Genomic DNA, 25,954 nt, shown 5'->3' with positions numbered 1-25,954 from the left:
TGCATTCTGAGTGCAGGACCCATTATCAACGAATGTATCTTGCATTGACTCCAAGACAAGTACACTGGCCTTCTGGGTAGTCTCCAACATGATGGCTTGAACATTGATTTCACTAACTTATGGTTATTTGTCCCTTTGTCCCTTCCCTCTTCCATTCCTCTCTCTAGCTTCCTCTCGCCTCCCCTCCTCACCTGCCTATCACCTCCCCCTGGAGCCCCTCCTCCTTCCTTTTCTCGCATGGTCCACTCTCCTTCCAGCTTCTCACCCCATCCCCTCCTCCCCCACCCATCTGGCTTCACTTATCAACTAGTTTGTACTCCTTCCTCTTTCTCCACCCCTTCCCCTCCCCCCACCTTATTCAGGCTTCTTCCCCCTTCCTTTCCAGTCCTGAAGAAGGATCTTGGACTGATATTCATTTCCGTAGTTGCTGCCTGACCTGCTGAGTTCCTCGTTCTGTTTCGTGTTCAAGTTTTCTGGAGTATTGGATGTTATTTTAATTAATACTACAATACACTTTTTAATTCTAAAAAGTGTATTTAAATAAATGTCCCTGTGTAGCAGATGAAAGAAAAAAGTGGGAACCAGTGTCCCAGTGAGAGAATGGAATGACTTAATAGTATAGCATAGAAACAGGCCATTTGGCTCAATATGACCACACTGATCACTGGACAACCATCTCTGTTAATCCCATCTCTCAGCACTTATCCCAGAGCCTTCTGTGCCAAAGCAATTCAAGGTTTCATCTGAAAATGCTGTCAATGACTCTGCTTCCACCGCTGTCTCAAGCCGTGCTTGCCAGTCTCTGGATGAAAAAGGCCCCTTCAAGTTCCCTCCTCAGAATCTCTCATCCTTTACTCTAAACCTATGTTCTCTAGGTTTATCTACCTCTGGTATAAGGATATGTTTTCTACAGTCTACGTTATCTATTTTATATACCTCAATTATGTCCCCTTAACCTCCTCTTCTCCAGTAAGAACAGACTTGGCTTCTCCATCTCTGGAGGACAGGTGATGAGCTCTTGCAAAGTGAGTTCTGGAAGTTAAGTGCTAAGTTAAAGGACATGATCTCCAGAATTGTGATCTCAGATTGCTACCCATGCCATGTGCTGGTGAAGCCAGACATAGGAAGATAATGCAGTTTAACATGTGGCTAAGGAATTGGTGCAGGAGTGAGGTCTTCAGATTTTTGAATCATTGGGCTCTCTTCCAAGGCAGGTGGGACCTGTACAGAAGAGGCAGTTTGCCCTGGAACTGGAGGGGGACTAAAATTCTAGCAGAAAGGTTTTCTATTGCTGTATGGGGGTGTTTAAACTAGAGTTGCAGGGGGGTGGGAACCAGAATACACTTGGAGTGGTTGTGGAGAAAGATGTTGTTAAGCCTAAATACAAAGTCGAGCATCAAAAGATCCAGCGTGGTGGGATTAATGTTCTGAGCTGCGTATATTTCACCGTGAGAAGTATTGTAGGAAAGGCGGATCAGCTTGGGGCATGAATCAGCAACTGGAACTGTGACATACAGCCATTAGTGAGACCTGGTTGCAGGAGGGGCAGGACTGGCAGCTCAATGCTTTGCGGTTCTGTTACCTTAGACGTGATAGAGCGGGAAGGATTAAAGGAGGAGGCATGGCATTTCTAGTTGGGGAAAGTGTCACGGCGGTGCTCACAATACAGACTGGAGAGGTCATCTAGTGAGGCTTTATGGGTAAAAGTGAAGAATATGAAAGGTAGGACCTAGTTAATGGGATTATAGACCACTCTGTGGGATTTAGAGGAGCAAATTTATAGAGATCACAGACTGTGGCAAGAAACAAGGTTGCGATGGCAGGTAATTTTAACTTTCCACATATTGAATGGGAATCCCATCCTATAAAAGGGCCAGACGGAGAAGAGTTTGTCAAATGCATTCAGGGAAGTTTCCATAATCAGTAAGTTGAAGTCCCAATGAGAGAGTGTGCCATTAGAGAATGAAATGAGGCTGATGTTGGATGTTTGTGTAGGGGAACACTTTGAAACCAATGGCATTATGATCACTAGATGCAACGTAATCATGGAAAAGGATAGGTCTGGTCTTTGGGCTGAGATTCTAAATTGGAGGAAAGCTGCTTTTGACGGTATCAGAAAGGGTCTGGCAAGTGTGGATTTGGACAGCTGATTTCTGGCAAAGGAGTACTTGATAAGTGGGAGACCTTCAAAGTGGAATTTTGAGAGTACAGATATTGCAAGTTCCTATCAGAATAAATGGCAAGGATAACAGGCTGTGGGAACCTTGGTTTTTGAGATATTGAGGACCTGGTTAAGAAAAGAGTGCCATAGCAGGTATAGGTGGGTAGGAACAAATGAGGTACTTGAGTATGAGATATGCAACAGGACACTTAAGAAGGAAATCAGAAGGACTAAAAGAGAGCATGAGGTTGCCCTAGCAGACAAGGTGAAGGAGAATCCTAAGGGCTTCTATAGATAAGTTAAAAGCAAGAGGGTTACAAGGGACAAAATTGGTCCTCTGGAGGATCAGAATGGTAATCTGTGCATGGAGCCAAAAGATCAGGGGAGATCTTACATGGATTTTTTGCATCTGTACTTATTTGTAAGATGGACATGGTGTCCAAAATGTCACCCTATATAGATTACAGAGGAGGAGGTGTTTGCTGTCTTGAGTGGATAAATTCCCAGCACCTGACAACCTGTTTCCTTGGACCCGGTTGGGAGTGCAGAAATCGCAGGGGCCATAGCAGAGATACTTAAAATATCATTAGCCGTGTAAGAGTTATTGGAGGATAGCTAATGTTGTTCTGTTGTTTAAGAAAGACCCTTAAGAAAAGGCAAGGAAATTATCGACTAGTGAGCCTGACATCTGTAGTGGGAAAATTATTGGAAGGTATTCTGAGGGACCAGATATGTAAGTATTTGGATAGACAGGGACTGATTAGGGATAGTCAACGTGGCTTTTTGTGTGTTACGTCACGTCTAACCAATCTTACAGTTCTTCGAGAAAGTTACCAAGAAAGTTGATGTCTATGTGGATTTTAGCAAGTTCTTTAACAAGGTCCCACGTGGGAGGTTGGTCAAGAAGGCTCAGTCACTTGGCATTCAAGATAAGGTAGTAAACGGGATTAGACATTGACTTTGTGGAAGAAACCAGAGAGTGGTAGTAGATGGTTGCCTCTCTGACCTGAGGCCTGTGATCACCAGTGTTCTGCAGGAATCAGTGCTGGGTCTGTTGGTGTTTGTCATCTGTATCAATGATAATGTGGTTAACTGTATCAGTAAACTTGTGGATGACACCAAGATTAGGGGTGTAGTGGAAAGGGAAGAAAACTATAAAAACTTGCAGCTGGAAAAATGGCTGAGAAATGGCAGATGGCATTTAGTGCTGCATTTTGACCCACTTTGATGAATCAGCCATAATCAACCAGGTAGGTCTTGCATGGTGAGCAGTAGGGCACTGAGAAATGTGTTAGAGCAGAGGATCTGGGAATACAGATCCATAATTCCTTGAAAGTGGCCATGTATTAAATTACGGAGTTGAGATGTTTGTTGAAATTGTACAAGATGTTGTTGTGGCCCAGTTTGTAAAATGTTTGAAGTTTTGGCCACCTACCTGCAGGAAAGATGTAAATAAAACTGAAAGAAGGTGGGGAAAATTTACAAGGATGTGGCTGGGTCTTGAGGACCTGAGTTATAGGAAAGGATTGAATCGGTTAGGACTTTATTCCCTAGACTGTAGAAGATTGAGGGGAGTTTTGTTATACAAAATTGTGTTGGGTATAAATAGGGTAAATGCAGGCTTTTTCCAGTGAGGTTAGGTGAGACTTCAACTAGAGGTCATGGGTTAATGGTGAAAGGTGAAATGTCGAAGGGGAACATGAGGGGATACATGGATGGGAGAGATATGGAGGGCTATGGTCCTGGTGCAGCAGGTTGATAGGACTAGGCAGGTTTGGCACTAACTAGATGGGCCAAATGGCCTCTTTCTGTGCTGTAATGTTCTACGACTCTCCTCATAACAGAACTGCTCCATCCCAGGCACCATGTTGGTAAATATACACTGCAACCCTTTCAATACTATAACATGCTTCCTGAAGCACAGTGTACTCCACCTGAAGTCTGACCAAGGTTTTTATAAAAATGGACATATTCCCCTAAAGCATCTGAAATATTTGACTTAATTTTATGATTTAATAATGTTAACAGAAGGTACTTCAAGAAATTTTACTATTGGACTGCAAGCAGACACTGTTTGCAAAGTTTTCAAAGTAGAGTTTTAAAGCAGCTAAAATCACAATCTGTTCTTCAGGGTATGGAAACATTGCATTAAATGATAAATGCGTATTGAAGTGATCCCCTATGGATTAATGACCTTTGTATATGGTTCTCTTTTTCTCAGGTGCATATATATTAACCACAGCTTTGATACCTCTCCTCCAAAAGTCTGAAGATGCTAGAGTGGTGAGCTCATTAGCCTGCTTCACATTTTAAAGAGCAGTTTTATTGTGTATTCTTTAAACATACCATTTCTAGCCACCTCTCTCCTCTCCCAAATAGAAACCACCTTGCCTCTCCTTTCTTGCTCTGTACTAATCTAATACTTTACCTGCTGCCAGATCACAGTGTCGTCAGGAGGAATGCTCGTTCAGAAACTAAATGTGGAAGATTTGCAATTTGAGACGGGGCAATTTGACGGGACCATGTCTTATGCACAGAACAAGGTTTGTCTTTTGAAGCTGAACTACATGTGTTTACGAAGAGTTACCAACTCTGGAGGCTTTAATAGATGACCTACTGCCTATAATTGCCAACACTACCCTCCCACTTTGTTCTTCCACTACAATTGTGCCCTGCCTTCCTCTGGTTATAAATGACTCCTAATTGACCGTGAGAGATGAATCTTGACTGTCAATAAAATGTCTTCTATCAAATATTTTTATAATTTCAAAAAGCAACTTAAGGCCAAATTTTAAGAAAAATCAAGTTCCAATTATTTATTTGGAAATGCACAGAGCTTCATTTTGAGATTAATATTAATTTCCCAAAAACCACAGGATAATGCCAAAGGATTAGCAGCCCAGTTACACCCTGTATCATTTGATGGGAACAAGATGAGTCTCATCTCCTTCAGGGCATGAAGGGATTCGGTGGGGGTGGGCGGGGGAAGGCAGGAGATTGGGGTTGAGAGGAAAAATGGATCAGCCATGATGAAATGGCAGAGCAGTCTCGATGGGCCAAATGGCCTAATTTTGCTCCTATAACTTACGGTCTTGCCTCTAGTTGGTGTGTTGACTCAGTCACCAGTTTGTGAGTGGAGGCTGATTAACTTTCACTCTGACATGTTTCAGTAAACTGAACAGTGGTGATTGCAGGTTGGACTGCAAAAGGAATTGTGCTTGGTTTATCAAGGTATATGGGACCAGAAGCAAAAGGGCACGAAATTTGGGTGTCAGGGTAGGTTTTATTTCACCCTTTATACTGTACATGGTTTTCTAGATTTGGAAATCAGGAAGATGTACAAAGCAAACTGACTAACTGATTTAATACAGGTAATGAGTCACAAAGGAGATGACCATATTCCAGGTATGTTACATATAAAACTCAAGATAATCAGCTACATGTCCATGATATTAAAGCTCAGCATAGCACCAACTGGAAAGAGGTTCTGCACTGTTGGAACAGGTTTGTAATCACTGTGGCTGACCTAATCAGATTAACTCTGGGTCCCAATGCCATGTCCATGCAGCCTAGATGAGTGTGTCTCCAACACCACCACAGACTTTATCAGCAAGGGTGTTGAAGACAATCCAGGTGTTTACAAACTGAAAACCATGGGTGAACTAGAGAACCCATTCTCTACTAAAGTCTAGGTAACCCTGAACTTAATAAGAAATCAAGGTGCATATTGTCTCTTGGAGTAAATCTATCAGGGATGCCAAGAGTCAATGCAGTACAAATTCGAGTCACAGACCAGCTGTCAGTTGTAGCAGCGTTTGAATGCTATGACAGGCTACAAAACAAAGTTGGGCAGCATCTCCAAGAATAGCGCATTCCTTCTTGATGAGCTAAATGCATTTTGAATAGAAGGGGACTGGAATGTCACCACCCACCCTGATAGCCTCCAGTGCATCAGAGTCCATGGTCACCCTTGCAGACGTGAGATCACTCTTCCATAGAGTGAACCTGAAGAAAGCATTTGATACTTTTAATCTTGCCCTGCTTCAATGCGAGGTTCCCACCTGCTTTAAGAAGGCCACTAACATCCCAGCACTTCAGGAAAAACAACGTAACCTGGTTTAATGACTACTGCCCATTTGCTCTGACCTCTACCGTAATGAAGAGCTTTGAGAGGCTAGTCATGGCACGCATTAACTCCTGCCTTCCAGACAAACTCTGCCCACTGCCATCGCCTACTGCTGAAACAGGTCTATAGCAGATGCTCTCTTGGTGGCCCTGCACTCATCTCTGGAGCATCTGAGTAAAAATAACAATGTTATACCATTGTTTATGGACTACAGCTCCACACTCAATACTGTAATTCCAAGCAAGCTCGTCTCCAAACTCCTGGAGCTGGAACTCAACGTCTCCCTTTGCAACGGGATCCTTGAGCATGTGACCAATAGGCCACAATCAGTGAGGATAGACTGTAACACTTCCATCGGATTACCCTTGACACTGGTGCCCAACAAGGCTCTGTACACTCAACTGTATGACCAGATTCTACTGGAACTCCATCTACAAGTTTGCAGATGACACCGGTGTAATGGGCTGTAACAATGTCAGAGTACAGGAAGGGGATAGAAAGCTTGGTGACCTGGTGTTATAACAACAACCTTTCCCTCCACGTCAGCAAAACGAGCTGGTCATTGACTTCAGGAAGAAGAGTGGTACATGCGTTCCTGTTTACATCAATGATGCCGAGGTCAAGGGTTAAGATCTTCGAGTTCCTAGGTGTGAACATCACTAATATTCTGTTCTGCTCTTAACACATGGATGCCATAGGAAAGGAAGCTAAGCAGTTCCTCTACCTCCTCAGGAGGCTAAAAATCTTTGGCATGTCCTCTTTGACCCTCGGGAATTTTCTTAGGTGCAACATGAAAAAGATCCTATCTGGATGCAGGATGGCTCGATACAGCATCTCTTCTGCCTGTAACCACAAAGTGCAGGGCTGTGGACCCAGCTCAGCACCTCATGGTATTTGGCCATCATTCCAACGACTGCCTGCACTTCCCGCTTCCTCAGTGATGCAGCCGTCATAATGCACCCCAGACATTCTGGCTTCTCCTCCTTCCCAGCGGACACAGGAGCCACCAGGCTCAAGGAGAGCTTTTAGACCCTGGCTATCAGTTCCCTAGGATGATAAGATGGACACTTGACTTCACAATCTACATGTTATAACCTTGTTTACCTACACTGCACTTCCTCCATAACCATAATAATTTATTCTCCATTCTGTAATTTTACCTTGTACTACCTCAATGCTCTGTAATGAATTGATCTGTACAGAAAACAAAGAAAAAAAAGTACAGAAGACAAAGTTTTTCACTGTACATCTGTGCATGTGACAATAATAAAGCAATTCAGCTGGATTAACTGATGCTATTAGTGTTACTGAAACTTGTGTCCAATTCTGTATTCCAAGTTAAACTTTGTCAAATGTAACTGTAGCTACTGCCAGATCTGATGAGTATTCTCTTTCTACTTACAAATAACCAGCACGTGGATTGATCAACACACTGTGTGTGTGTGTGTGTGTGTGTGTTCCAGCATCTGCAGACTTTCTCTAGTTAGTGATGTGATTGTGGAGCCGGCATTAACTTTTTCCTCTGTGATGTCTTCTCTCCCCAATCCAGCGCCAGCAAGTAATTATGACGGAACAATGGGCCAAGACGTACAAGAACATTCACTTCTCCTCCATGCATCCCGGCTGGGCTGATACCCCAGGTAGTGTCAAATTAATCAAAGAGCAAACTAACCTGTTTTCAATGCATGACTGACCCGATTTGTGATAGAATTCAGAGTGCCTTTACATCTCGTCTGATTTGAATCTGTATTTTCATCCCTCCACAAGCTGTGAGAGCTTCCATGCCCAGTTTTCATGCAAGGATGAAGGACAGATTGAGGACGGCGACTCAGGGGGCAGACACATTGGTCTGGCTTGCTGTCTCCAGCTCAGCGTCACAGCAACCCAGTGGCCTTTTCTTCCAGGGTAAGAGATCGGCTTGGCCCAGTCGGGCTGTTTTGGGGCACGTCTTGCCCCGTTGTCCCTTTAAAAGATGCAGGGCATTCCAATGAAGTAAGCCTCCACTATTCCGTTGTTGTGTGACAGTGATGATGGGATCAATGACAAAGTAGGATTAACAGTCTACAGCAGACCCAGACATGAGTCTGTTGCAGTTTAGAAACCCTGGGTCCAAATTCGCCGCCGCCTCCCAAGCTTGCTACACTGAGCAAATGTTGCATCAGAATTGGAATCACTGGTGTACAATGTGAAATTTGTCGTTTTGCTGTAGCTGTGCAAAGACACAAACATCTGTAAATTTCAAAACATAAATGGTGCACAGAATGACGAGGTTGTGTTTATGGGTTCATGGATCATCCAGTAATCTGATGGTGGAGGGGAAGATGCTGTTCCTTAATCATTGACAATGGATCTTAAACCTCCTTTATCTGTACTCTGAAGATAGTAGCACGAGGGCATGTCTGGATACATTGCTCATTCACATTGACTGAATCAACTCAAATTATTCCCACCACTTCCAACGATTTCATAGTTTTGTTAAAGGCAACCATGTCTGACAACCCTGTTGGAGTGTACTTTTTTTTTGAGAGTTTAAGAAGTAGGGTTGACAAGGGAGAACTGTGGATGTGGCATATTTAAGTTTTCAGAAAGCCTTGGAAGATAAAAAAGATTAGTTTGTGAAATCTAAGTGGATGAGTTTGGGGATAACGTGTTGGCATGGATTTAAAATTGGTTGATGGAGGAAATGAATAGGGAGTTTTTCTAGATAGTGAGTAGCGACTCAGATCCATATTTGGCCCCAGTTATTCACAATAGATCAATGGTTTGGATGGAAAGAACTTAAAGAAGTATCTTGCAGTTTGCTAGAAATGTGAGCCTGTTGGGAAGCAAGGGTTGCAACAATGCTGCAGAGAGTCTTCAAAGTGATTTAGGAACATTGTGTGAATGAGCACCTACAAGGTAAATGCAGGAAAAGTGGATAAATGTGAAATTCTCCATCCAGAAAATACAAGGAAATTGTTGGCAGAATTTCAGGTGGTGATGAGAGGGCGTACAGGAGTGCAATATATCAGCCTGTTGTGTAGTGTCACGGCAACAACCTTGTACTCAACGTCAGTAAAACTGAAGAACTGATTGTGGACTTCAGAAAGTGTAAGATGAGGGAACGCACACCAGTCCTCAGAGGGATCAGAAGTGGAAAGAGTGAGCAATTTCAAGCTCCTGGGCATCAACATGTCTGAGCATCTCTGGACCGACTGTATTGTTGCAGCTACAAAAGGCATGGCAGCAGCTATATTTCATGGGGAGTTTGAGCAGATGTCACCAAACACACTTGGAAATTTCTACAGATGTGCCATGGAGAGAATTCTAATGGCTGCATCACTGTCTGGTTTGGGGTGGGGGCAGGGAGGGGGTTGCTATTCCACAGGATCAGAAAAAGCTGCAGAGAGTTGTAAACATAGCTGGCTCCATCGTGGGCAGTAGTCTCTGTAGTATCCAGGGCATCTTCAGGCAGCAATGCCTCAAAAGGTGGCATTCATCATTAAGGACACCCATCACACAGGACATGCCTTGCTCTTGTTACTGCGATCAGGAAGCAGGTAGAGCACACTCGACAATTCAAAAACAGTTTCTTCCCCTCTCCCATCTGATTTCTGAGTGGACATTGAACCCACAAACACTAACTCACTACTACTTTTAATTTTTGCACTGCTTTTTCCATTGAGAGTTGAGGAGATTCAAACAAGAGGACATGAGTTGAGAGTTAATGGGCAAAAGTTTAGGGGTAACACGAGGGGGAACTTCTTTACTCAGAGTGGTAGCTGTGTGGAATGAGCTTCCAGTAGAAGTGGTAGAGGCAGGTTCGCTATTGTCATTAAAAAAAAAATTGGACAGGTATATGGACAGGAAAGGAATGGAGGGTTATGAGCTGAGTGCGGGTCAGTGGGACTAGGTGAGTGTAAGCGTTCAGCACGGACTAGAAGGGCTGAGATGGCCTGTTTCCATGCTGTAATTGTTATATGTTTATTTAATTATTTAATACACAGCTGATTCTGAGATTAATTTAAATAGAAGTTAGGTTGTTTAATTGTTCATGTACAAAGAAAAGAAGCATTTAAGCAGATAAGGAAGCAACTGTGGAACATCATTTACACGAGGCTTTGAGCACAGGAGAAAGAATGTCTTCGTATACTTAGAGAATCCTTGTGAGACCATGCCTTAACTACTGGGCACAGTTGTCATCATATTACCCAAGAAAGATCCACCAGACTAATTACTAAGGTGGTGGGACCATCATATGATGAGAAATTAAATTGAATAGGGCTGTGTTAATGAGTTTAGAAGAATAAGAAGCAATCTCACTGAAACATTCAGTATTCTAAGGCTCAAAGTTAGAGGATCCAGAAACCAGGTTTCACAATCTTAACTGAGTGGAGAATTTATTCACTCAGAAGGTGCTAGGCCAGCAGATTCCTCAAAGGTGGTGGAGGTAAGGTTGCTGAATATACACGAGGTGTTTTTGGACATAGGGAATATCATATTGAGATGAAGGATTAGGTACAATTATGTTGAGTGGTGGAACTTAGAAAAGCCAAATAGCCTATCGTACTCTACTGCACCATCTATAAACCGCATAAAGCAATATTTTTATAATAACCTCAAAGCATTAGAACCATAACTGCTGAATGGCTAGTTGGGGAAGATTCACACACTTGATCTGTTAGCTTCTCTTGTAGAGCTAGGCTGTTGACCCAACCTCATGCACATTCACCTGATAGTTAAACTCCGGAACATACGTGGTGAACCTCTTTTAAGAAGTGTGGTTGTAGACGATTAGTTTGCAGTATGATGGTAGAAAGCTGAGGGAAACTTATCTCAACTTCAAAGAACAAAGATGAGGGTAAAGGAAGTGTTGTCAGCACAATATCACACAATTTGAACAAGGCTGGAGAAAACCAACTCATTTATGGCTTTGTACTGCAGTCTTGTTTAATAAAGTATGAAATTATTGCTGTAGTTAAATACTGAGCACATCTGTTGTCTCAGCGTCAGGGATGCCCTTGTATTGGCTTTACTTGAAACACATTAAAGAATGAACATTTTATTAAGTATTCCATAAGTTTGCTGTTTTGCTTTACAAATATCATTCTCTAAAGATGCCACACTTAATTTTTCTTCCGGATAATTTAGATCGGAGCCCAGTGTCTACTCATCTCTTTTTGGCCCAGACGAGAGCCACAGCTGAAGAGGAGCATAAACTAATGAAAGTTCTGGAGGAATTAGCAGAAAAGTTTAAGCCTGGTACTTGTGACAATGCTAGCCCGAAATGAATTATCACTGGAATCAAAGTCCTGATCCCTGTTCATTCACATCACGACAATCCCAACACAAACTGAATGACAACTCAGTTTAACTCTGATAAATTTGGTATCCCACTCTTCTAACACTACATTCTCAATACAGTGGAGAGTGGATCCTTGGCCACTTATTGCTTGTCAGATAGAATGTTTGTAAGCATTTTCAATCTTTTGATACTCGCCTCTATGGTGTTTTTTTCTGTTTTATTTCTTCACCCTTGAATAAACTCTACACATCTCCTTTACACTTTCAGCCTTTTAAAATGTGCCTTTTAAATGTTAAATAGTGTAAATGCTGCTTAAATTAGTCCAATTTCTTGTTTTGTAAAATTAATAAAATAAGCATATGCAAGAATTACAGTTTAATTTTGTGTACATTTATTTATTTCAAAAATATTCTCTTCACACTGTGACGAAGAGTATTTTCAGTAGAGACCACCTCTCCTCAAGGTTTGTGTGTCAGTATGAACTTGTACTGTAAATAACACTTGCCAATCATTTAGAGACGCAAAGCAGTTTAACATGGATTACTCTTCCAATATGCCAGGTAAAATACAGTGAACATTTTGAGACCATAGGCCCCACCATAGTTATTCTGTGGACTAAGGGATTTCATCAGCCTACCACACAACACCGGCCAGGTTTTTCTGCTGCTGTTATTTTGTCATTGAGCAATACAGAATGGATAGAGGGTCTTCAGCCCATCAAGTTCATACTAACCATGTTGCCCATAAGGCTCAACCCAAGTTTCCTCTTGGCCTTGCCCACTCCAACTGATTCTATTGTACCTTACTCAACCACTTTCTCTTCAGCTTGGTCGATATACTCACCACCCCCTGTATGGAAAAAGCTGCCCATTGGAACCCTTTAAAATCTTCCTTCATTGCCCCCTTGCTTTAAACTCACCTACGTTAGGGAAAAGCCACCTTAACCATGCCTCTCATAATTGTAAACATTTCTGTAAGGTCACCCTTCATTCTCCGACGTTCCAAGGAATAAAAACTGTTGAAAACACAAAGTATGGTGGAAGTTCTGGGTGCCTGGGCCCATGACATGTGTGAAGTTGCCAACACGAGGGAGAAGGTTCTTGGTAATTTGAAAGGTCTGAAGGTAGATAAGTCACCTGGACCAGATGGTATGCACCCCAGGGTTCTGAAAGAGGTGGCTGAAGGGATTGTGGAGGTATTAGTAATTATCTTTCAAGAATCTCAAGGTTGTAGAATGGTTCAGGAAGACTGGAAAAGTGCAAATTTCACTCCAAGAGAGGCAGAAGGAAGGAAAGAATATGTCAGCTAGTCTGACGTCAGTGGTTGGGAAAGTGTTGGAGTCGATTATTAAGGCTGAGGTCTCAGGGAACTTGGAGGCACATGGTAAAATAGGCAATAGTCAGCATGATTTGCTCAAGGGGAAAATCTTGCCTGACAACTCTGTTGGAATTCCTTGAAGAAATAGCAAGCAGTACAGACAAAGGAGAATTTGTTAATGTTGTGTACTTGGATTTTCAGAAGGCCTTTGACAAGGTGCCACACATGAGGTTGCTTAACAAGCTACAAGCCCATGATTTTATAGAAAGATTTAGCATGAATAAAGCAGTGGCTGATTGGCAGGAGGCAAAGAGTGGGAATGAAGAGAGGCTTGTCTGGCTGGCTGCCACTGACTACTAGTGTTCCACAGGAGTCTGTGTTGGGACCAATTCTTTCTACATTATATGTCAATGATTTGGATGATGGAATTGATGGCTTTATTGCAGAGTTTACAGACAATAAGAAGATGGGTGGAGGGGTAGGTAGTTTTGAGGAAGTAAAAAGGCTACCATGTATTAACCATGGTTGTACTAGGGATGAAATACAAACGTACAAGAAGTAGCTTCCCCTTGCTTCCGATGCTGTCTTTACAAGATGGGTGACCCTGACCATTGTCCTATTAAAAGAATCTTCTGCTCAGCATCTGAGGAGCAGGAACCATTGATTGTGTTACTCACAACTTGCCTTCTGCTTCATCCACCACCTGCATTCCATGGCTTCACTGTAACCCAAGTAGGGAGGCTAACAGGTGCTACACCTTGCCTAACAGTGACCTGGAGGTAGCCATGGTTGACGTTAATGTCATTACCCAAAGCAAATATGGACTACACACACATCAAATGAAGAAGTTCTCACAAGAGCCCAAGCAGTTAGATCAGTGATACCAACAATAAGAGAAAGACAACTCAGATTCCTAGGATACATCATGCGGAAAGATGAACTAGAAAAACTCACACTCTCTGGAAAGATCGAGGGGAGCAAACCTAGAGGAAGACCTCGGCTTCTGTACATCAAAAGCCTAGCCAGGTGGCTACACATCGTGGAAATGGAAGTCATCCAAAGAACAAGGGATAGATCTGTATGGAAAACCATGGTCACCAATGTCCGCAACGGATATAGTACCTACTCAGACAGGCTACAGAAGGACTTGGACATATTAGGAGAAAGGGCAAAGAAATGGCAGATGGAATACAGTGTTGGAAAGTGTGTGGTCATGCACTTTGGTAGAAGAAATGAAAGGGTGGACTATTTTCTAAATGGAGAGAAAATGCAAAAAAACAAGGTGCAAATGGACTTGGGAGTCCTTGTGCAGGAATTACTAAAGGTTAATTTACAGACTGACTCTGGTGAGGAAGGCAATGCAATGTTAGCATTCATTTCAAGGGGACTAGAATATAAAAGCAAGGATGTAATGTTGAAACTTTATAAGACACTGGTGAGGCCTCACTTGAAGTATTGTGAGCAGGTTTGGGCACCTTAGAAAGGATATGTTGAAACTGGAGAGGGTTCAGTGGAGGTTCATGAAAATGGTTCTAGGATTGAATGGCTTGTCATATGAAGAGCGTTGATTGGCTCTGGGCCTGTATTCACTAGAATTCAGAAGTATGAGGGGTGACCTCATTGAAACCTATCAAATGGTGAAAGGCCTCGATAGAGTGGATGTTTCCTATGGTGGGAGAGCCTAAGACCAGAGGACACAACCTCAGAATAGAGGAGCATCCTTTTAGAATGGAGAAGAGGAAGCATTTCTTCAGCTAGAGAGTGGTGAATGTGTGGAGTTCTTTTTCACAGGCAGCTGTGGAGGCAGAGGTTGATCAGGGCATGAAGGAGTGTGGGGAAAAGGCAGTTGATTGGGGCTGAGAGGAATATTGGATCAGCCAGGATGAAATAGTAGAACAGGAGCGATGAGCCAAATGGCCTAATTCTGCTTCTTAATCTTATGGTCTGGTGAAAATCTGCCTTTAACTCAGATTTTCTAGTCCTGGCAACATCCTCAAATCTTCTCTGCACTTAACATTTTAACCATGTCTTTTTTGTAACAGGGTGACCAAAACTGTACAAAATACTCCATGTGCTGTCTCTCTCTCAACTTGGACAACTGCAACGTAGTGTTCCAACGCCTATACTCATTACCCTGACTGATGAAGGTTAGCATGCTAAATGCCTTTTTCACCACTTTGTGTACCTGTGACACTGCTTTCAACAGACTATGCACTTGTAGCCCTCTGTTCCATTGCATTTCACAGTATAGAACATAATACAAGTTCTATACTTGTTTGAGTTTCCAAAATGCACCACCTCATACTAATCTGTATTGAAATTAACTGCCAAGAGAGAATCTGCAGATGCTGGGAAGCTGAGCAACACACACAAGATGCTGGAGGACCTCAGCAGGGCAGGCATCATCTATAGAAAAGAGTAACCAGTCGATGTTTCAGGCTGCGACTGTTCATCACGACTAGAGAGAAGAGATGAGAAGGTGGGGGGAGGGGAGGAAGAAGTACAGGGTGATAGGTGAAACCAGGAGAGAGGGAGGACTGAAATAAAGAGCTGGGAATTTCAATTGGTGAAAGAGATGAAGAGCTGGCAACAGAAGGCCGTGGAAGAAGAGGAGTACCAGAATTTAATTGATGGAGGTCTCAAACGAGAAAGTCTGCAAATGCTGGAAACGTGAGCAACAGACACAAAATGCTGGAGACTGTCAGCAGACCAGGCAGCATCTATGGAAAAAAGTACAGTTGACATTTCAGGCCGAAAATATTCAGCAGGACTGAAGAGAAAAAGCCGAGGAGTAGATTTAAAAGGTTGGGGGAAGGAAGAGAACCACCAGGTGATAGGTGAAGCCTGGGGGAGGGATGATGTAAAGAGCTGGGAAGTTGGTGAAAGAGACAGAAGGCCATGGAATAAAGAAAAATGGGGAGGAGCACCAGAGGGAGGCGATGGGCGGGCAAGGAGATGAGGTGAGAGAGGGAAAAGGGGGTGGGAAATTGAGAAGGAGGGGCATTACCGGAAGTCTCAGAAATCAGTGTTCATGCCATCAGGTTGGGGGCTACCCAGACAGAATATAAGGTGTTGTTTCTCCAACCTAAGTGTGCCTTATGATGATAGTGGAAGAGGCCATAGATGGACATATCGGAATGGGAAGAGGAATTAAAATGGGTGGCCACTGGGAGATCCCACTTGTCTTGGTGGACGAAGTGTAGATGCTCAGTGAAGCGGTCTCCCAATCTATATCAGGTCTCACCAATGTACAGGAGGCCACACCAGGAGCACAGGACATAATATATGACCCCAAAAGACTTGCAGGTGAAGTGTTGCCTCACCTGGAAGGACCATTTAGGGCCCTAGTTGGTAGTGAGGGAGGAGGTGCAGGGACAGATGTAGCACTTGTTCTCCCTGCAAGGATGTGCCAGGAGGGAGATCAGTGGGGATGGATGAATGGATAGGGGAGTTGTGTAGAGAACGATCCCTGTGGAATGCGGAAAATGGGGGTGGGGGGAGAACGGAAAGATGTGCTTGGTGATGGGCTGAGGTTTCGGAGAATTATGTTCTGGACCCAGAGGCTGGAGGGGTGGTAGGTGAGGACAAGAGGAACCCCATCCCTGGTAGGGTTACGGGAGGATGGGGTAACAGTGGACTTACGAATTCCATGAGACCTAACCTTCCAGAACAACCGGCTGGCTGCACTTTGTCAAAAGCCTTGCTAAAGGATAAATAATCCTACACTCATTCACATTTTTGGTTACCGCTTTGAAACACTCCAAATGCTTTGTCAAGCACAAATTTCCATGCACAAAGCTATGCTAACTTTCTAATCTGATTGTCTATGACCCTCAATTTCCTCCAGTAACTTACTCATTGCTGATGTCAGGCTGACCAGCCTGTACTTCCCTGCTTTGTTCTTGCTATCCTTCTTACACAATGGAACATTAGCCAACAATAGTACTTTGGGACTTCACTAGTAGCCAGAGATGAAGCAAGTATCTCTGCAGTGGCTTCCATAACTTCTCTAGCTTTCCATAAAGTCCAATCATGCACTTAGATAAGCCCGAGGTGTTTATCTTAATACGTTGTAAGGCTATAAATACCCGCTCACAGGTAATACTATACAAATATCCTCCAAAACATCTCCATTTATTCTTCTTTTAAGCAACCAGAATTTTCCCCTCAGGAAATAACCTTAGATGGATTTCAATGTGCAGGAAGTCAGCAAAGGATGACAGCATCTTGATGAAGGCTCTTGACCCAAAATGCCAACTGTTCATTCCCCACATAGACGTTGCCTGACTCGATGAGTTTATTCAGTGTTTTGTGTATGTTGCTAAAGGTGATGGCTTGAGTGATGTCAGGTTGAGATCATGTGGCCAGTGGGAATATCATCGGTCTTGTGCTTCAGTGTCACGCAACCCTGCCACTGTGATCTGGCCCACACCTTCATTGACCAGGTCCACCACCACTTGGCTTAATTAACCGGGTGTACACTGGCACATTTGCATTAGGGTTAGAGTTAGGTTGAGGTTGTGTGGCTAGTGGAAAAGTCATCACTCTTGTGCTTTTTGACCTCACCACTCACACTGGCCCATGCCTTCATTAAACAGGTCCAACACTTGCCTTTATTGGATCTTTCTCCTCCTTACACAAGTAAGCTGGCTTGTTGGGGTGTGGGTAGAGTTAGGTGGAGTGTGTAGGCCCTTGGATGTTAAGATTAGGGTTAAGAGTAGGGCTGGGAGAGATTGAGTTGTGGAGTTTAGTGTCATGAAGTATGTGGGACTGTGGCTGATAGGGTTGTGGAGCCACTCTAATCTGGCACATGCCTTTCATTAACCTGGTCGAACACCACTTGGCTTAATTAACCAGGTGTGCACTGGGACACATAAATTTGGGTTAGAGTTGGGTTGAGATTATGCGGGCAGTGGGAAAATCATCCCTCTTCTGCTTCTTGATTTAGTCATTTGAGATTCCAGTTGACGTTAGGTGCTGGAGTTTGAGGATGATGCAAATGGAGCCAGAACTGTATTAAAATATCTGATGTGATTGTTGGTTTAGTTAGGGTTACAGCAGTGCATTGGCTATTGTATTGCTCATTTATTAATCACACCAGACAACACAGATTTTGCTTTCTGAATACTTTTGGGTTTATCTTCTGGAATTTGGGCTGCTGATCATGAAAATCACCATGAAATGTTCCCATTACACAGCTTTTTAAAAAATTTGCCAATATTTGTTATTTCAATTCATAATTCAAGTCAATTAAAATGTGGCCCACAATGCAAGTTGAAAAGTTTTCTGTCTTGTCCAGGCATGTCTGGATGTGCTTAGTCAGGGCAGATGCTGTGTGGCAGGATAGGTTTTAGAAAGGCTATAAATTTCCGAGAAGGATTTTGATATTCGAGGCAGATGTTTCCCGGAATAGCTGATGCCAATATTAAGGAACACATTTTTTTTGGTCCATAAATCAAACAGGTCTTCAATGACAGGCAAGTCAAAGGACTTTGAGTGGGATCAGAGAAAATCACATGAAGGGATTCAAGGATGTTGACATTTTTCTTGGCAACTACAGAGCACTGAACTATATCCAGCTGGTTGACAACATGCTTCAAGCATACAAAACCATTAAAGTTCAACAGGTCACTAAAGATTGATTTTCTGCATTCCCATTTAGACTATTTCCCTGTAAATCTTGGCATTGTCAGTGACAAGCATGGTGATAGGTTTCACCAGGACATTGCGGTCTTGGAGAAATGGTATCAGGGCAACTGGAATCCATCAATGCTGGCCAATTATTGTTTCCCACTTAAGCAGGAAACCTCAGGTACCAAGTATAAATGAAATTCATCAAGAAAATAGTTTTAACGTAGTTAAATTATTGCAAAGTGTCAACACCATTATGCAATTAAACTCATTTTCTATAAAAGTTAATTTATTGTTTGTCCAACTTTCCACATGATACAAGTAGTCTGCAATTATATTTGTTTTCAGCTTCAAGTGGTCTATCATGAACAAAAAGAAAAAAAATTCTGAGGAAGCAACACTTCAGAAAAGACTTGCCGTCCAGTGCCGTCCACTGTATGTCTGAGTTTAGCTCCTTTTCAGAGGTGATTTGAGAAGGAGCTAAACTCAGACATACAGTGGAGTAAAGGGAATTTCAGAGGCAATAGAAAGGAGCTGGCCAAAATTGATTGGAAGGGAACTCGAGCAGGGTTGACAGCAGAGCAGCAATGGCTGGAGTTTCTGGGAGCAATTCAGAAGGCCCAGGATAGATAAATCCCAAAGAAGATGTACTCTTCCAAAGGGAGGATGGTGCAACTATGGCTGACGAGAAGTCAAAGCCAAAGACTTTTAAAAACCACCAGAAGGCAACTTAAAAAGGCATTAAGGAGGAAAAGATGGATACAAAGGCAAGCTAGCCAATAATTTTAAAGAAGATACCGAAAGTTTGTTCATATATACAAAATGAAAAAGAGAGGGAAGAGTAAATATCACAGCATGGAAAATTATGCTGGAGAGGTAGGATTGGGGGAAACAGGGAAATGGTGAATAAACTGAATAACTATTTTACGTCAGTCTTCACTGTGGAAGATACTAGCAGTGTGCCAGAAGTTCGAGTGTGTCAGAAGGCAGAAGTGAATGAAGTTGCCATTGCTAAGGAGAAAGTGCTTAGCAAACTGAAAGGTCTGAAGGTTAAGAAGTCACCTGTGCCAAATTATCTACACCCCAGGGTTCTGAAAGAAATGGCTGAAGAGATTATGGAGGCATTAGTAATGATCTGATTCTGGAATGGTTCTGGAGAATTGGAAAATTGCAAATGTCACTCCACTCTTCAAGAAGGGAGAGAGGCAGAAGAAAGGAAATTACAGGCCAGTTAGTCTGACCTTAGTGGTTGGGAATATTTTGGAGCTGTTTGTTCAAGATATAGTTTCAGGGTACTTGGAGGGAAATGCTGAAATAGGCCTAAGTCAGCATGGTTTCCTGAAAGGAAAATCTTGCTTGACGGATCTGTTGGAATTCTTTGAAGAGATAACAAGCAGTATAGACAAAGGAGAATCAGTGGATGTTGTGTACTTGAATTTTCAGAAGGCCTTTGACAAGGTTCCACACATGAAGCTTCTTAAAAAGTTAAAAGCCTATAGGATTACAGGGAAAATACTAGCTTGGATCGAGCATTAGCTGACAGGCAGGAAGCAAAGAGTGGGGGTAGAGGGAGTCTGTTCTAGTTAGCTGTCGTGACTAGTGATGTTCCAGAGGGGTTGGTGTTGGGCCTGCTTCAAGCACAGACTATTTTCTAAATGGAGAGAAAATTCAAAAATCTGAGGCAAAAGGGACTTAGGAGTCCTCATGCAGGATTCCCTAAAGATTAATTTGTGGGTTGAGTCAGTGATGAGGAAGACAAATGTGATGTTGGCACTCATTTTGATGGGAATTTAATATAAAAGCAAGGATATATGTTGAGGCTTTACAAGTTACTGTTAAGGCCTCAGATTATTGTAAGCAGATTTGGGCCCTTTACATAAGAATGTGCTGACATTCGAGAGAATTCAAAGGAGGTTCACGAAAATGATTCCAGGCTCGAAAGACTTACCATCTGAGGAGTGTTTGATGACTCTGGGCCTACGCTCACTGGAATTCAGAAGGTGACCTCATTGAAACCTATTAAATGTTGAAAAGCCTCAATATAGTGGATGTGGGGAGGATGTTTCCTATGATGGTGGTGGGGGGGGGGGTGGGGGAGTCCAAGACCAGAGGTCACAGTCTCAGAATAGAGTGGTGTCCATTTAGAACACAGATGAGGAGGAATGTTGAATCCGTGGAATTTGTTGATACAGGTGTCTGTGGAGGTTATGTCATTCATTATATTTAAGGCGGAGGTTGGTAGGCTTAATTAGTCATGGAATTAAAGGGATGTGGAGAGAAGGCAGGAGATTGGGGTTTAAAGGGAAATGTCTCAGCCATGGAGCAGACTTGATGGTCCAAATGGCTCAATTCAGTTCCTGTATCTTACGGTCTAATATAAGCAGGCAGGTAATAGGCAAGTTCAGATGAGAGGGAGAAGGTGGTGATGGAGTGGGTATGATGTGAGAAACTGGGAGATGATAAGTGAAAGAGATAGAGTGTTAAAGAAGAAATTTGATAGGATTATATCTACTGAAATAAAGGAAAGATGGATGACTTACAGCAGACTGGTAAGCTTGAGTATGTAGATATATTAAGAAAGAGGATGTGCTGGAGCTTTTGAAAAGCATCAAGTTGGATAAGTCACCAGGACTGGATGGGATGTACCCCAGGCTACTGTGGGAGGAGAGAGAAAAAGATTTCTGAGCCTCTGGCAATGATCTTTGCATCATCAATGGGGACGGGAGAGGTTCTAAAGGTTTGGGGGGTTGTGGATGTTGTTCCCTTATTCAAGAAAGGGAGTAGAGATAGCCCAGGAAATTATAGACCAGTGAGTCTTATCTCAGTGGTTGGTAAGTTGATGGAGAAGATCCTGAGAGGCAGGATTTATGAAAATATGATTAGGAGTAGTCAGCATGGCTTTGTCAAAGGCAGGTTGTGCCTATGAGCCTGATTGTATTTTTTGAGGATGTGACTAAACACATTGATGAAGGAAGAGTATTGATGTAGTGTATATGGATTTCAGCAAAGCATTTGAAAAGGTACCCCATGCAAGGCTTAATGAGAAAGTAAGGAGGCATGGAATCCAAGGGAACATTGCTTTGTGGATCCAGAACTGGCTTGCCTACTGAAGGTAAAGAGTGGTTGTAGATGGTTCATATTCTGCATGGAGGTCAGTGACCAATGGGGTGTCTCAGGGATCTGCTCTGGGACCCTTACTCTTTGTGATTTTTATAAATGACCTGGATTAAGAAATGGAGGGATGGGTTAATAAGTTTGCTGATGACACAAAGGTTGGGGTGTTGTGGATTGTGCTGTCTTTACGACAGTTATTTAGTTTATAATATTTCCGCTTAGTAATTCATTCGATAGTATTTTCTAGTTAGAATTAGAAGTGTTTAAAGTATATTCATTGCATGTAAAATATATCGGCATGCGATGACGTCACATCCGGTTTCGCTGCGTTTTGTGGGAAAATACCGGTTTGGAATTAACGCGAGGGTGGGGACTCACCACGAGGCAGACCTGAGCAGAAGTTGTTTTGCAGGCATGAGAAATCACAGTGAGAGCAACGCTGTAAGTTAATAGATAATCGATATATTGAACTAAGATGTTAATGCCGATCCTGTTAGAAGTAACGACGGTAGATAATGTTTATGCTTTCGTTAGTTAAAGAGTCGCGGATAGTTTGCATGGAAGTGTATTTAAAGTAGTCAATGGAGCAGGTAAACTCTCCCTGTATACTGCACCTTAGTGTAATGTAGTTATAGTCACCTTTGCAAGTATTTACACTTGAAATGTGATATTAAGGAAGGAACAAATACTGTATCAATCTTGTATTGTTTTATCAACAGTTTTCACCATATGTTAATGTGAAGAGTGAACAGTAAATGGTTAATCTTGCTGCGATCTGGTTCTTATTAACTGTGGTTTATCTCGACGTTTAATTCGGCGTTCGTGACACGCGAAGGAGAACGTTACAGTGAAAAAGCGACATTATCAGGTGTTTCAAGTGCTGCAATGTCAGCTCGATCCAGCATCAAGTTGACGCCGCCCAGCGACAAGGGCGGTAAACCGACATCAAGTAAGCCCACCCGGGCGTTATCAGGTGTTCCAAGTGCTGCAATGTCAGCTCGATCCGGGATCAAGTCGATGGCGCTCAGCGACAAGGGTGGTAAACCGACATCAAGTAAGTCCACCCAGGCAAGAGCCAAGGCAGAAGCCGCCAAGGTGCGACTGCGTTACGCCAGACAAGAAGCAGTTTTGAAAATGCTGCAGGCCATCAGAGAAGCCGAAATCCAGAAAGAAAAGGCTGCCAGAGAAGCCGAAAGGGCCGCCCGAGAAGCCGAAATCCAGAAAGAAAAGGCTGCCAGAGAAGCCGAAGCGGCTGCCAGAGAAGCCGAAGCGGCCGCCCGAGAAACCGAAATCCAGTTGGAAATGGCAAAAATATCGACAGAGTTGCAAGTGCTGCAGCTAGAAAGAGAAGAAGAAGCTGCCATGGCGGAAGCAAAGTACATAGAAGAAGCTGAAGGGTCGCGTGATCTGACCAAAGCAAGATCTACTTTAGAAAGGACCAGACTGGAACGCACAAGCGACTATGTACAATCTCAAATAGACAGGCAGGCTCGTCTCCCCTCTCCATACGTATTCGATAACTTCCCCAGCTACGAGGAACCTCAGAGAGTCACGATTGCATCACATCCATACGAGGAAGGAAATTTACCCTCACGGCTCCGTGATGAAGTCAAGAATGAAAGAACCGACAACGCTCCTTCACCCCCACAACAGGACGGCGGGGAGGGAGAGGTTCACTCCAGGACAACAATTGTCAGCTCGAACTGTACAGAAGTTTGCAGTCAAACTCAGTCAAGCCGTTCTTGTTCCAAGATCTGCCTCACTGAGGTGTACCCTAAAGAAGCACAACAAGACATTACCAAGCGTAAAGTAACCGACGAGACGCTAGGTCAGTCAGTTTTCGTTCAAACCGAGCATGGAAACAAACTTGCACAATCAGCTCAAGATACCATTTCTTTAAAACCCAAAGACACCAAGGTCTTCAGAGATGAAGCAAATAATGGGGTTGCCCCATTGCCTTTCAGAGAACCACGCCAGCGCTCACCAGATAACAAAGAGCAGGCAGTCAAACGGTTCACATCCTTACGGAAAACCCAGAAAAGGAAACCTGAGATGCAGCAACGCACCCGATTGGCCCACGAGGTACTGTGCACCCTAATGGCAGAGGTCACAACCATTATAAACGCACAATCATTCCTACCTGTGTCTTCTGACCCAGAAAACCCCTTTATACTTTCGCCATCAACGCTCCTTACGCAGAAGGCAGGAGCACCTCCTCCACCAGGAGACTTCTCAGACAAGGATTTGTACACAAAGCAATGGAGACAAGTCCAGGCTCTGGCAAATCAGTTCTGGCCTCGCTAGAGACAAAAATATCTACCTTTGTTGCAACAGAGACAAAAGTGGACAGAACCCTGAAGGAATCTTCAAGTTGAAGACTTAGTCCTGCTCAGGGACAAGCAAATCGCCCGCAACAGCTGGCCAATGGCCAGAATCACTGCTACATTCCCTAGCGGGGATGGACATGTCAGGAAGATCGAATTGAAGACTACCGACCAAGGCGATGTGAAAATTTACCAAGGGCCAGTTACAGAAGTTATTCTACTTCTACCCAATGACTGATTAAGAGACTAAGTTTTGTACTCTGCTCATTGTGACCTTACGAAGGTCAAGCGGGGAGTGTGCTGTCTTTACGACAGTTATTTAGTTTATAATATTTCCGCTTAGTAATTCATTCGATGGTATTTTCTAGTTAGAATTAGAAGTGTTTAAAGTATATTCATTGCATGTAAAATATATCGGCATGCGATGACGTCACATCCGGTTTCGCCGCGTCTTGTGGGAAAATACCGGTTTGGAATTAACACGAGGGTGGGGGCTCACCACGAGGCAGACCCGAGCAGAAGTTGTTTTGCAGGCATGAGAAATCACAGTGAGAGCAACGCTGTAAGTTAATAGATAATCGATATGTTGAACTAAGATGTTAATGCTGATCCTGTTAGAAGTAACGACGGTAGATAATGTTTATGCTTTCGTTAGTTAAAGAGTCGTGGATAGTTTGCATGGAAGTGTATTTAAAGTAGTCAATGGAGCAGGTAAACTCTCCCTGTATACTGCACCTTAGTGTAATGTAGTTATAGTCACCTTTGCAAGTATTTACACTTGAAATGTGATATTAAGGAAGGAACAAATACTGTATCAATCTTGTATTGTTTTATCAACAGTTTTCACCATATGTTAATGTGAAGAGTGAACAGTAAATGGTTAATCTTGCTGCAATCTGGTTCTTATTAACTGTGGTTTATTTCGACGTTAAATTCGGCGTTCGTGACACGCGAAGGAGAACGTTACATGGATAGTGTGGAGGACTGTCAGAGGTTACAGCGGGACATTGATAGGATGCAAAACTGGGCTGAGAAGTGGCAGATGGAGTTCAACCCAGATAATTGTTAGGTGGTTCATTTTGGTAGGTCAAATATGATGGCAGAATATAGTATTAATGGTAAAACTCTAGGCAGTGTGGAGGATCAGAAGGATCTTGGGGCTGAGTCCATAGGACACTCAAAGCGGCTGCGCAGGTTGACTCTGTGGTTAAGAAGGCATACGGTGCATTGGGCTTGATCAATCATGGGATTGAGGTTTGAAGCTGAGAGGTAATGTTGCAGCTATATAAGACCCTGGTCAGACCCCACTTGGAGTACTGTGCTCATTTCTGGTCACCTCTCTACAGGAAGGATGTGGAAACCATAGAAAGGGAGCAGAGGAGATTTACAAGGATGTTAACTGGATTGGGGAGCATGCCTTATGAGAATAGGTTGAGTGAACGTGGCCTTTTTTCCTTGGAGCGACGGATGATGAGAGATGACCTGATAGAGGTGTACAAGATGATGAGAGGCATTGATCATATGGATAGTCAAAGGCTTTTCCCCAGGGCTGAAGTGGCTAGCACAAAAGGGCACAGTTTTAAGGTGCTTGGAAGTAGGTACCGAGGAGATATCAGGGGTAAGTTTTTTATGCAGAGAGTGGTGAGTGTGTGGAATGGGCTGCCAGTGACGATGGTGGAAGCAGATAAGATAGGGTCTTTTAAGAGACTCCTGGACAGATACATGGAGCTCAGAAAAATAGAGGGCTATGGGTAACCCTAGGTAATTTCTCAGGTAAGGACATGTTCAGCACAGCTTTGTGGGCTGAAGGTTTTCTATGGTTCTATGGTGAGGAGCCAGAGGGAGGTCATTAAGGCAGGGGCAAAGATGGTGTGGGGCATCAGAATGGGGCTGGGGAGTGTTGGAGAGGTTACCGGAAGTTAGAGAAATCTATGGTAATACCATTAGCTTGGAGACTACCCACACAAAATATTGAAGTGTTGCTTCTCCAAACTGCA

The 25,954-nt window shown here is 43.2% G+C and overlaps 2 protein-coding genes across 4 annotated transcripts in view; both read left to right on the top strand.

The window, feature by feature from the left end:
- Positions 1-11,944, top strand: part of dhrs12 (dehydrogenase/reductase (SDR family) member 12) — a 39,465-nt gene extending 27,521 nt beyond the window's left edge. For both annotated transcript variants that reach the window (XM_059967945.1, XM_059967944.1), the window contains exons 6-10: positions 4,383-4,444; positions 4,600-4,704; positions 7,837-7,927; positions 8,055-8,192; positions 11,418-11,944. In XM_059967945.1, coding sequence (XP_059823928.1) covers positions 4,383-4,444; positions 4,600-4,704; positions 7,837-7,927; positions 8,055-8,192; positions 11,418-11,557 — 536 coding nt within the window. In that variant the 3' untranslated portion in view covers positions 11,558-11,944. The remainder of the gene's footprint in view (positions 1-4,382; positions 4,445-4,599; positions 4,705-7,836; positions 7,928-8,054; positions 8,193-11,417) is intronic.
- A 156-nt stretch (positions 11,945-12,100) lies between these two features.
- LOC132393112 (uncharacterized) lies at positions 12,101-24,874 on the top strand. 2 transcript variants are annotated; one of them, XR_009511753.1, is made up of 2 exons: positions 12,101-15,035; positions 18,551-18,941. XR_009511753.1 is itself a non-coding variant. In XM_059967929.1 (2 exons), the coding sequence occupies exon 2, from the start codon at positions 22,519-22,521 to the stop codon at positions 23,935-23,937; it is 1,419 nt and encodes a 472-aa protein (XP_059823912.1). In that variant the 5' UTR covers positions 12,101-15,035; positions 22,353-22,518; the 3' UTR covers positions 23,938-24,874. The 2 variants fall into 2 exon arrangements, 1 of the variants encoding a protein (XP_059823912.1); XM_059967929.1 differs by lacking the exon at positions 18,551-18,941 and adding an exon at positions 22,353-24,874.
- The last annotated feature ends 1,080 nt before the right edge of the window (positions 24,875-25,954 follow it).

Source organism: Hypanus sabinus, chromosome 4, assembly GCF_030144855.1.
Source record: "Hypanus sabinus isolate sHypSab1 chromosome 4, sHypSab1.hap1, whole genome shotgun sequence".
NCBI lineage: Eukaryota > Metazoa > Chordata > Chondrichthyes > Myliobatiformes > Dasyatidae > Hypanus > Hypanus sabinus.
Note: the sequence above shows the minus strand (reverse complement) of the source record. Positions and strands in the feature narration are given on the sequence as shown.

What these genes read in the sequence shown, in the direction of transcription:
- LOC132393112 (XM_059967929.1), top strand. Translation starts at nt 22,519, where the DNA reads ATGTCAGCTCGATCCAGCATCAAGTTGACGCCGCCCAGCGACAAGGGC.